This window comes from Sorex fumeus, unplaced genomic scaffold, assembly GCF_029834395.1.
Source record: "Sorex fumeus unplaced genomic scaffold, SorFum_2.1 ptg000063l, whole genome shotgun sequence".
In the NCBI taxonomy this organism is placed as follows: domain Eukaryota; kingdom Metazoa; phylum Chordata; class Mammalia; order Eulipotyphla; family Soricidae; genus Sorex; species Sorex fumeus.
In genome coordinates, this window is record NW_026606120.1 from 77352459 (window position 1) to 77363888 (window position 11430).

General features: G+C 58.1%; 1 protein-coding gene across 1 annotated transcript; it reads left to right on the forward strand.

Annotated features, from left to right (window-relative positions):
- The first annotated feature begins 3412 nt into the window (after positions 1-3412).
- ASB16 (ankyrin repeat and SOCS box containing 16) lies at positions 3413-11044 on the forward strand. The gene is made up of 5 exons (XM_056126622.1): positions 3413-3707; positions 6232-6499; positions 8934-9420; positions 10102-10215; positions 10610-11044. The coding sequence occupies exons 1-5, from the start codon at positions 3413-3415 to the stop codon at positions 10793-10795; spliced, it is 1350 nt and encodes a 449-aa protein (XP_055982597.1). The 3' UTR covers positions 10796-11044.
- Positions 11045-11430: the final 386 nt, after the last annotated feature.

Below are 11430 nucleotides of genomic sequence, written 5' to 3' on the forward strand. Positions count from 1 at the left end.
TCTGGCACTGCTCAGGGTTTACTGCTGGCAGTGTTGGGGACCAAACCAAGATGGGGATCAAACAGGGATCAATCAGCCATGGCCAAGGCAAACTCCTTAGCTACCATACTGCCTCTGGCACCTGGAATTGAATGTTTTGTAACTAGGCCAGGGTTGAGTGCTTGGGGGAGGATGACCCCAAGGATATGGTATTATTGTCACATCAGATCAAGGGTTGATGTTGACCCTGACTGACCCTGACTGGGGCCAAAGGTCTAATAATTACAAGTGGCCTATCTTGCTTTCCTTTCTGGAGCGAGAAAGGAAGATTCTTCTAACTGGTGCTAGAGGGATGCAGGTTCAAGGCCTCAACCTGAACCCCAACCCCAGCTTCACCCATCACTTAGCAGTGCCGGGTCCTTTGATGGGGAGGCGTCAAAGCAGCTGCTGCCATGGAGCCCATCTGAAGGCTGAAGTGTGGAGAGGCTTTAAGAATTCCACCTCCGGATGCCAGAGAGACAGCACAGAGGGTGGGGCTTTTGCCTTGCATGTGGTCAACCTGGGTTTGATCCCTGGCACCTCAGACAGTCCCTCGAGCACCTCCAGGAGTTATTCCTGAGTAGAGCCAAGAGTAACGCCAAGCACTGCCAGGTGTGGCCCCCAAAACAAAACAAACAACCCTCTGCCTTCGGAGGAGAGAGCTCAGCAGGCTGGAGGGCCTGCTTGGCATGTGGGAGGCTCCAGTTAGATCCCTGGCGCCGTTGGGCACGGCCAAGAACTCCAGATTCAAATCAGGGCTTCAGCTGAGCAGGAGAGCCCTGGACCCACCCTGGGTACACAAAGCATGAGTGATGGGGCTCTTCAGCGAAAAGGGAAAACCCCATGTCAGGGGAAGGAAATGGACGCTCTGGTGGGAGGTGTGGTGGCAGAGCGCAATACCCCTAAGACCCTACCAGTTAAATACTGTAGATGGTGACACTTAAGAAACAAGTTAGGGGCTGGAGCAAGAGCACAGTGGAGAGGGCATTTGCCTTGCACACAGCCAACCTGGGTTCAATCCTCAGTTTCCCATATGGTCCCCCGAGTATCACCAGGAGTCATTCCTGAGTGCAGAGCCAGGAGTAACCCGTGAGCATAGCTGGGATGTGACCCAAAAAGCCATAAATAAATAAATAAATAGATGAAACAAAAGTTATTTAATTTCTCCTTTGCTTTCACTCATGCTGCTTCCCCTCCCTCACCCCCCGCCCCCAACAACAACAACAAAAAAAGCTCAACAGTCACTGGTTGCTGTCTAGCTGAGCAGGTCACACCCTTTCTCCAGCCACAACTGCCAACTCCTGCCCGCTCTGGCTGTGTGGGCCCCTTGCACCTGGCCTGCAGTGGCCTGCCCGACTTGGAGCCCTGGTCCCTACTGCTCAGTCCTGACCAATGTCCAGGTCTCATGAGTGGTTCCCGTGCTCTGAGGCTGGCTGGGCACTTGGCCGCCTGGCATGCTGCTCCTGCCAGTAGAACTGGCTCCCCGTGGGTTCGGTGCGGGCTGAAGTAGGACCCTCCTTTCCTGCCTTCAGGAAGTTCGTGCTCAGGACAGGAGAGACAACCCAGGGCATCTGGAGGGGAGCTGTAGTTGGCAACTCCAGGCCTGGGGGACAGCCCAGAGGCTGTGGAGCACGGTGGGATGGTGGGGTGGTACCCCCTTCCCTGAAATGAAGGCTGGGAGGACCCCAGGCCCCACGTCCTGGGACCACTGTGGGCCGCAGGCAGGCTGCCTTGGCCCCTCCTGACCTTGCCAGCTCCCCTCCCTGGGAATCCAGCTGTGGGTGCTCGGCCAGGCCGTGGGCAGAGCAATTAAAACGCTGAAGGGGTGCCAGCAGGGTTAATCATGCCGTGTGGATAGAGGCATCTTTCTCTGCGCAGCCCCGAGCCCTCGCTGTGCATGATCTCATCTGTCCTCTGGGCCCCCTCGCCCTAGAGCATCACCCAGATGCTGGGGCAGGCGTGGGTGAGGCAGGCAAGGGCAGTGCTGGGGAGAGCCAGGTGGCTGCCGCCCCCGGGGGCAGGTGAACCAGTGTTTGCTGAGGCAGAGCCCTGACCCGCCGGGGGCTACCCAGCAAAGGACGCCCTGCCATGTGCCAGGCCTGGCCAGCACCCAAACCCACCAGTAAGCGTAAACTCACTGGGGTGCGTTCCAGAGTGCTGGGGGGGGTGGGGGGGAAGGGGGCCTGGGCTCACCGCAGACCTGGGGCTGGGGCGTGTGTGGGCTGAGGGTTGGGGCTGTCGTGAAGGCAGGGGATTAGCCGTTTCCCCCAGCGCCTGACCTGCAGGCTGCGCAGCAGAGAGATGCTAAAGACTCCAAACGTGGGGTCAGGGGACAAGGAGGTGCCCAGGCCTGGCGGGGCGGATCCCTGGCCCCTGCAGCCCAGCGGCCCTTTGAAGCGTCATGCATGGCCTCCTGCTGCCCTCTAGAGGCTGCGGGAAGTGCCGCCGCACTCCAAGGCTTGGGGTCCCCAGAGCTGGAAGGGCCACCCCTGGTCCCCCTCAGGCCCTCAGGGGAGTGCTGTCGGGAGCTGGAAGTGTGTTCCTGAAGCCTGCTGCCGCCTGGTGGGGAGTGGTCACCGCTCTGCTCCTGGGTGTCCTGGGCACCATGCGGAGGGACCCCATCTAGGGTCCTCGCCCTGGCTCCCTGGCCCATACTGTGACTTGGGCAAATGTTTAACTTCGTCTCGCCTTAAGGTCCTATGGGTCAGACAGCATCACCTACGTCAGAGGTGTTCACGGATGCTGACTAGAGTCAGTTCTAGAATTTACTATCCAAACCAGATCTGCTCTTCACCTGACCCTGGGCACTGTGTACGAGTGATTTATTCTTTTATTTTTGGTTTGGGGGTCACTTCTAGTAGTGTTGGGGGAAAGGGGAAGGATGAGGTGCCGGGGATTGAACCAAGATCTCCTACGGAAGTGGTTTGCACGCTCTGAGGCGTGTGTTTGTGTGTGTGTGTGTGTTTGTGTGGATGTGGGGGTCACTACTGTGGCTACCCCAGGTGTCTCCCCGGCGGGGTCTACGTCTCTACAGCAGTGACAAATTGGGGGGGATGGGTTGACAGTTGGGGGGTCAGCTCCGATTCTTCCTGTCTTCTTCACTTCCAGCCCCAGGGCTCCCCACCCCAGAACAGGGAGGATACGAACCTGAGGGGTTAGGGTTAAGGGTCCCTCCCCGGGGAGCTGGGGGGCAGGGGTGGCCTCGCCACTATCTTGGCTTCCAGAGTCTCCTCTGGGGAAACTTTCCCAGCACGGCCTATTTATAGCCTCAGCTGCTCCTGTCTCTGGGTTAGGGGTGAGGGGCAGGGTGACGCCTTGGCCCTTGGGGTGCCAGTGGGCTGAGGGAACCCAACTCTGCCCAGCTGCCCCTGCCCAGCCCCCTGGGCCCCTCCACATGGCAGGAAGCTTCCCCCTCGCCTCGTCCACACCCCGCGCTCGTCGCCTGCAGCAGGAGTGGCTGGAATGGGAGGACCGGCGGGCTGCTGCCCAGCAGGCCCGGAGCCGCAGGGGCCCCCCGAGTGCCCGCGCCCAGGTCAGTAGGCCCCGCCGTGCCTGCCAAGACCCAGCCGTCCACAGCGCCCTGCTGGCCGGCGACCTCCCACAGGTCCGCGCTCTGATCCAGGACGAAGAAGCCGCCAACATGATCGTGGAGACAGTGAGCAACCAGCTGGCCTGGTCGGCTGAACAGGGTAGGATCCCTGGGTGGGGACGGCGCCCTGGGGACAGGGGGGCTTGGCCACCCTCCTGGCAACACCACCCATCCAGCTCACTCCCAAACTGAGCGGAAGCATGAGCAGGGTGGGGGGGAGGGCTTCTCTGATCAGCGTCAAAATTCTTCTATTAGTCACGTAGTAGTACCGTGATATTCTAATGAGATCTTTCTCTTGCGTGCGCCATATGTTTTCCTTTCAGAGAATGAAATCATTCTCCATATGCTCTTTTTTCTTTTTCTTTTCCTTTTTTTTTTTTTGGTGGGGGTGGTTTTGGTTTTGGTTTTGGACCATACCCAGTTGTACTCAGGATTCATCTTAGGATCTTAGGGATCATTCCTGGTGGGGCTCAGAGGACCCTATGGGGTACCTGGGAACCAACGTGGGTCGGATATTTGCAAGGCTGTATTTACCCGCTGTACTATCTCTCAGGCCCCTTTACCTGTTTTAAATAGCACTGTGATCAAAATCTTGGTGTTCCTGCCAGGTGATTTCCTTAGGCTCTCAGCTCTCCCAGCAGCTGAGATCCGCAGGAGGAGATTCAAACCCCACACAGAGGTGTGCCCTCAGCACATGAAGAATTTATCTACCTATTCCTAAGCTTCCAGTTCCTGCTTGGCCTCAACTATCAGATGTGACCCCTCTCAGGGTTTTACCCTCCGGAAATCTGATAGTCAAATAGAACATAACCCTAATCATTTTTTTCCCCCTCCTCTTCCTCCTCTACCTTCCTCCTCCTCCTCTTCCCTCTCTTTCCTCCTCTGCTTCTTCCTCCTCCTCTTCCTCTTCTTCCTCCCCCCCCCTTTTTTTTTTTTTTTGCTTTTTGGGTCACACCCAGCGATGCTCAGGGGTTATTCCTGGCTCTGCACTCAGGAATTACTCCTGGCGGTGCTTGGGGGACCATATGGGATGCCAGGGATCGAACCCAGGTCGGCTGGCGTGCAAGGCAAACGCCCTACCTGCTATGCTATCGCTCCGGCTCCCACTCTCCTCCTTTTGTTTGTTTTTGGGCCACACCTGGCTGTGCTCAGGGCTTTCCCCCTGGCTCTGTGCTCAGGGATCACTCCAAGCAGGGCTCGGAGGACTAGTTGGGGTGCCAGAGATTGAACTAGGTTGGCCAGGTGCAAGACATACGCTTTGCAATTTGAAGGTTATTTTTAGTGATTGTTTTGGGTTTGGGGGCTATACCCAGTAATCCTCAGGGGCTATTCCTGGCTTTGTGATCAGGGGCCGCTCCAAGAACCAGTGCCAGGGATGGAACTGAGGTCAGCACAGACCAGACCTCTGCCCCACCCTCTCCTGTCTCTGGCCTCGTTTCGGGTTTGGATCCAACACCATTTCTCTTTCCTCTCCACACTCTTCCTTCCCCACCCCACACTTATTTGTCTCCTCTGTTCTCTACCCCCACTTCCTCTGCACGGCCCTAACCTCTGGAGTATCCTCAAGTCCAGGATCCTTCAGGACTGTTCACTGACCCCACCCCCCCAACGCCCCCCAAGCTCAGCTTCATGCCCTCTCGCATTTACATCCCACCGTCAAGGCCAGAGTGAAGGAAGAGAGCAAACTCAGGTTGTGGCTAGGACATTCACCTTCTATATGGCCCACGTGGGTTTCATCCCCTGGCACCCCATATGGTCCTCTGAGCCCTGCCAGGAGTGATCCCTGAGGGCAGAGCTAGGAATAAGCCCTGAACATCACTGGGTGTGGACCCCCAAGCCAAACCAAAACAAGACCCAGGGTTCCTGAAAGAGAGCTTTTCGGGCAGAGAGCACAAGGGTGACCCCCAAAGCACAGAGCCACTAATACCGACCTCCACCCTAAGTTGCACCAGCTGTAGCCCCCAATCATAACGAGTCCATGTTTTACAAGGAGGAGACTGGCTTCTATCTGGCCCAGAGTCAGTAGTGGCTCCCTACGCTCAGAACCACAAGATAAGTGGTTTTGTGGCCTCAAAACAAAAGAAAAACAAAAAGGAATGAAAAATATAAAAATAAAAAGAGACTCACGGCCTGTTAGTCCCTGCAGGGTTTTGTCTGTTTGGGCCTGGAGGCCATACTCAGGAGAGCCCCTCAACACCCACCATGCCAAGGACCATCCAGGTGCTGGGCAGAGCCTGAATCTTTAACCCCGGGTCACCAGTCTTCAGGACTCACCGTCTGGGGCTGGAGCAACAGCACAGCAGATAGGGCATTTGCCTTGCACACGGCCGATCCGGGTTCAATCCCCAGCATCCTATATGGTCCCCTGAGCGCTGCCAGGAGTAGTTCCTGAGTGCAGAGCCAGGAATAACCCCTGTGCATCACTGGGTGTGACCCAAAAAGAAAAAAAAAAAAGACTCGCTGTCAGTGCTGACAGATGGTACATCAACCCAGTTCCAGGCTAAGCGGGCCCCTCTATACAGGGTAGCCCGGCAGAGCCTTTGTGCTCACCCACTGGTGCCAGGGGTCCAGCACCAGCTGCGCGGGTCTCTGACACCACCCCACCCCCTGCCTGCTCTCCCCAGGATTCTGGGTGCTGACTCCCAGGACCAAGCAGACGGCGCCCCTCGCCCTGGCTGCGTCCCAAGGCCACACCGACTGCGTCCGCCACCTGATCCAGCAGGGAGCTGAGCTGGACGCCCGCGTGGGGGGCCGAGCCGCCTTGCACGAGGCCTGCGCCGGAGCCTGGTCCGACTGCGTGCGGCTGCTGCTGACCTTCGGCGCCAGGGCCAATGTGCTGTCCAAGGAGGGCCTGACCCCCCTGCATCTCTGCACTACCCCTGAGTCCTTGCTGTAGGTGCCCAGGTGACCCCTTGGGGAAGGGGTACATGTGTGAGAGAGCGAGAGCGGGCTCACACAGGAAGAGGGAAGCCCCTCCGGTACACATCCTCATAAGCACCCAAGGGGCCTCCTGTGGCCAGGGAAACAGTCTCAGAAAGGGGGAGCAGGGGCTGGGGAGACGGTGCAGGCCAAGGTTCTGTCCTCGCAAACAGCCAATCAGGGTTCAGTTGCTGGCACCACATATGGCCCGTCCTTCCAAACAGTGCCAGGAGGAGTGATCCCTGAGTGCAGTGGCATGTGGCCCCCAAAACAGAACAAGCAAAGGGTAAGTGATGTGTCCAAGAGTCTCTCACTAAGCCTTGAGGCAGAAGCCCTGTTGCGTTCTGGGGTGACCTTGTTTCCAGAACCCTCTATCACCATACTCCAGGCCATCTGGAGGAAGAGACCTGGTTGGGGCCCTCTGCTGCTTCCTCTTCTCTTTTCCATCGTTTCTCCCACCCCCTGCCGAGCTGTTTGCTCATTTACAACCTGGCCACCGCCTGCCTGGCTGGGCAATGGTCCTGGGAGACACCCAACAGCTCACGAGCCGGGCACCTTTCTCTGCTTTGACCAGCTCTGGGGGTAGCACCTGGAGTGGTCTGAATTTTCCAGCCCCACTCAAGTTCTGAGCACATAATTTTCAAAAAGACTATTTTGTTGGGAGGGGGAGCTACACCAGGGATGCTTACGGGTTGGTCCTGGAGGTGCTCAGGGATCAGTGCACGGCAAGCGGCTTAACCCTCAAACTATCTCTCTGCTCCCTACAAACGACCTTTTAGGGAGAAGGTTTGGGCCACACCCAACTGTGCAGAGTTTACTCGTAGCTTTTTGCTCAAGGGTCCCTCCTGGCCATGTGCAGGGGACCATCTGGGGTGCCAGGGATTGAACCAGGATCAGTAGTATGCAAAGCAAGCGCCTTAACCCCCGTACTATCTCCCAAAAGATGTGTTTTACATTAAAGAGTTCTATCGTTCTATGCACTTGAACTTGGTGTTATTTAACTTTTTTAGTATATTTGGAAACAAAAATTAACTCGTGGGCCGGGGACCAAGTTATAGTACACCGGGGAGGGTGCTTGCCTTGCACAAGGTCAACCTGGGTTCGATCCCCAGCATCCCATATGGTCCCCCAAGCACCACAGGACTGATTGATCCCTGAGTGCAGAGCCAGGAGTAAACCCTGAGCACTGCTGGGTGTGTCCACCCCCCACCAAAAAAAAAAAAAAAAAAAAAAAAACAAGAAAAAGTAGAAATTCAGAAGTTGACATGTAGCTGGCTGCTCACATATCCCCCTTGGTTATCAGAGTCCCCTTGGGGTAGATACTGCCCTCTGACTGGCCATTCTGAATTATAAGTTACTGTTTAACTTTGTTTTGGCTGAGCTGGGGACCAAGCCCAGGGCCTCACATAAGGTGAGGGGGTGCTCTCCTACTGAGTTCCATCCTTGGTTGTTTGTTTCATTCCTCCCCCCACTTTATTTGGGGGGGGTGCCCACACCTACTCATGCTCCCTACCAGTTTCTCTTATAGGTGGAGTTTGTTGTGCGTTTGCTTTACCCCACTTGTGTTGACGATGGATGGATGTGTATTTACCTCAGCGAGGTCCTGGCTTAAGGACTCAGGACGGAGTCCAGCAATGAAGTACTTGCCTCGCCAGAGTGAGACCCTGAGTTCAAGCTGTGGCACCACCAAGCAAACAAAAAGTTCCAGGGCTAATCCCAGCTTCCCGCTGCAGAGTCACCCCTGGCAGCACTTGGGGGGGACGTATGTGGTGCTGCGGATTTGAACCAGGCGGCCCACATGGAAGGCAAGAGCCTTACCTGCTGTAGTATTTTTTTTTCTCCCGCCCTCATACTGGAATTTTCGATGCTTTCTAGTGTTGTGGATTTTCAAAATTCTGCTGTCCCAACGTCCAGAGATTCATGACAAGTGATTTAGTGCCAGACCTTGAGTCCTGATCAGATAGGGTAACCCACTAAGGCTGGGGGTGCTGCCTGACATGGACAAGGTTGGGGACTTTACGCTTTTTTTTTCTTTTCTTTTTGGTATTTGGGTCACACCGGCAGTGCTCAGGGGGTTACTCACTCCTGGCTCTGCGCACAGGAATTAGTCCTGGTGGTGCTCGGGGAACCATAAGGAATGCAGAAGATCGAACCCAGGGCAGCAGAATACAAAACAAGCACCTTCCCCTCTGGGCTTTTTGTGTCCTTGGCCACAAGACCGCTCCCCTGGATTGACTGTTCTTGAGGACTCCGATGGCCCTTCGAGCTGGGGCTTGTGCCAGCTGGGCATCAGGCTGGACACCAGTGTGGGGGGCTGAATGGGAAGGGGAGGGGTACGGGCCCGGGAGGGCGGCAGGCTGGGCCCTGGGCCCTCCGGACTTACCCCAGGCCTCGGCCCTGACCCCAGGTGTGCCAAGCTGCTGCTGGAGGCGGGTGCTGAGGTGAACCTGGCGGCGCGGGACAGCGAGGCCACGGCCCTGCACGTGGCGGCGGCGCGAGGCCTGGAGGCGCACGTGGCGCTGTACCTGGAGCGCGGCGCGGACGTGGCCCGCCGCACCATGCAGGGCGAGACGGCGCTGAACGCGGCGTGCGCGGCTGCCGAGGGCCCCGACGGACCGCACCAGGCGGTGGCCCGACGGCTGCTGGAGGCCGGGGCCGACCCCCGGGTGGCCGGGCGCAAGCGCCACACACCGCTGCACAACGCCTGCGCCAACGGTTGCGGGTACCTGGCCGAGCTGCTGCTGCGCCACGGCGCCTGTGCCACGGTGCGCAACGCAGCGGGCCACACACCCATGGACTGCGCACTGCAGGCCGTCGAGGACGTCCCGAGCCCGGAGCCCGAGGTCCTCTTCGCGGCGCTGCTGGACTATGGGGCCCCACCGGTGCACCCCGAGGTACCTTGGGGAGAGTTCGGTCTGGAGGCCCCAAGTCTCTGCTGTTATCAGGGAGCGGGCGGGGGGGGGGGTGGGGGCGGTGGGGGGGGGCGGCTCTTCAACCACAGGCCGGCCCACTCCTCCCATGTGGAGATAATCAGGGAAGGAAATGGGAAAGGGAGGAAATACTGCCCAGGGGCCATGTGGAGCCATGGGGTTGGAGCTCTTTAGGGCGGGGTAAACTGAGGCAAGGAGCAAGGCTATGGAGTGGTTAGTGAGATTTGTAGGTTTGTTTGGTTTGGGTTTGGGTGGGGATGGGGGTTGAACCACTCCCAGCGGTGCTCAGGGCTGACTCCTGGCTCTGCACTTAGGGATCATTCCTGCTGGCCTCATGGGACTGAACTCCATCAGGGACCTGAGCGATAGTATAGCATAATGGGTAGGGTGTTTGCCTTGCATGTGGTGACCTGGTTCAGTCCCCGGCATCCCATTTGGTACTCCAAGCATTGCCAGGAGTGCTCCTGAGTGCTGAGCTGGGAGTACCCAAAATGGGAAAATAAAAAAGGAAAGGAAAATGAACCCAGGTCAGCCAGCAGTGCCCTGCCCACTGCACTGTGGCTTCTGGTTAGTGGGCTTGGTTGGAGGGGGTCTGCCCTGGGCCAGGGGGTGGGGGGCCACTGCTCTCACACTGTCCCTTCCCAGAAGCTGCAGCTCTGTGCCAACTGTCCCCGGGCGCTGGAAGTGCTCCTGAATGCCTACCCACAGGTGCCTCCAGACAGCGGTTGGGCAGGGGCCGTGCCCCCTGAGTTGTGGAAGGTACGGCCACTGAGGCCAAGCTCTGGGGACAGGAAGGAGGTGCCCCGGGCCTGTCATCTAGCACGGGCTTCCCTGAGGGAGGAGAGGAAGGGAGGGCCTTTGGCTGCACACCTCTTCAGCCTCTTTCTTTTGGGGGCATCTCAGATTCAGCAGCCCGTCCCCCCATCACAGCAGCGTCTTCAGGGTGGGTGGGCACGGACGTGGCTGAGCCCCTAAACTGCCCCCATCCCCCACCATGCCTGTCTGGCTCTGAATCCGAAGGCTTCAAGGTGCAGCAAACACAGGTGAGGTTCATACTACAAAACCTCAGGGGTCCCAGGTAGAGGTCACCCCCAGAGGAAGAGCGCAGTCCTAGGATGTGGGGCCATCTGACGGCGCCCATCTCCTGGCCTAGGAGCACGAAGCCTTCTACAGCTCTGTCCTGAGCATGGAGAACCAGCCGCGGCGGCTGCAGCACCTCGCCCGACTGACCGTGCGTGCCCAGCTGGGGGCGCGATGCCGCCTGGCTGCTGCCCGCCTCCCACTGCCCCCAGGGCTCAGGGCCTACGTGCTGTTGCGAGTGGAGGGGAGCATTCAGTGAGCCCCACTGGCTGTGCCCTGCGCTCATCCTGCCCTGTCCTCTGTCCCTCATCTGCCTGCTGTGTTACCTGTGCCTTCTGTTGGGGTGACAGACCATGACCCCTGCCCTCCGTCGCCTTAGAGATGAAAAGGACACTTCACTGACCAGATGACCTCCATGTCCTTCAAAGGCGCTGGCACCATCCTGGGATGCACGGTTCCAGCAACGCCCTATCTGGGCCATCACCATGCGGGGACCCCAGCAGGAATTCCCAGCTCCCAGCTCAGGTTCCCTGGAGTCCCCGCCCAAGCTCCTTGTCTCCCACCCTAATAAACTGGCTGTTGCTGGCTGCTAAGACTCTCTCCTTTGCTTCTGGGAGTCTGTGCGTGCTGGTCCCTCTGCTTGGCTGTCCTTCCCCTGAGCTGGGCCTCCTTGAGGCTGGCGGGCCCAGCAGCTCTCTCTGTTCAGCCTCATTCCTGCCTGTGCTTTCAGGCTGGCATTTCCTTGACAGTCATGATTGTTGGCTGGAGCAATAGCACAGCAGGTAGGGCGTTTGCCTTGCACACGGCCCACCCGGGTTTGATTCCTCCGCCCCTCTCGGAGAGCCTGGCAAGCTACTGAGAATATCCCGCCTGCACAGCAGAGCCTGGCAAGCT

Bases quoted from the DNA above. Each gene is read 5' to 3' on its own strand.
- ASB16 (XM_056126622.1), top strand. From the start codon at position 3,413: ATGGCAGGAAGCTTCCCCCTCGCCTCGTCCACACCCCGCGCTCGTCGC. The intron at 6,500-8,933 runs GTAGGTGCCCAG...CCCTGACCCCAG, and splicing joins ACTACCCCTGAGTCCTTGCT to GTGTGCCAAGCTGCTGCTGG. The intron at 10,216-10,609 runs GTACGGCCACTG...CTCCTGGCCTAG, and splicing joins TGCCCCCTGAGTTGTGGAAG to GAGCACGAAGCCTTCTACAG.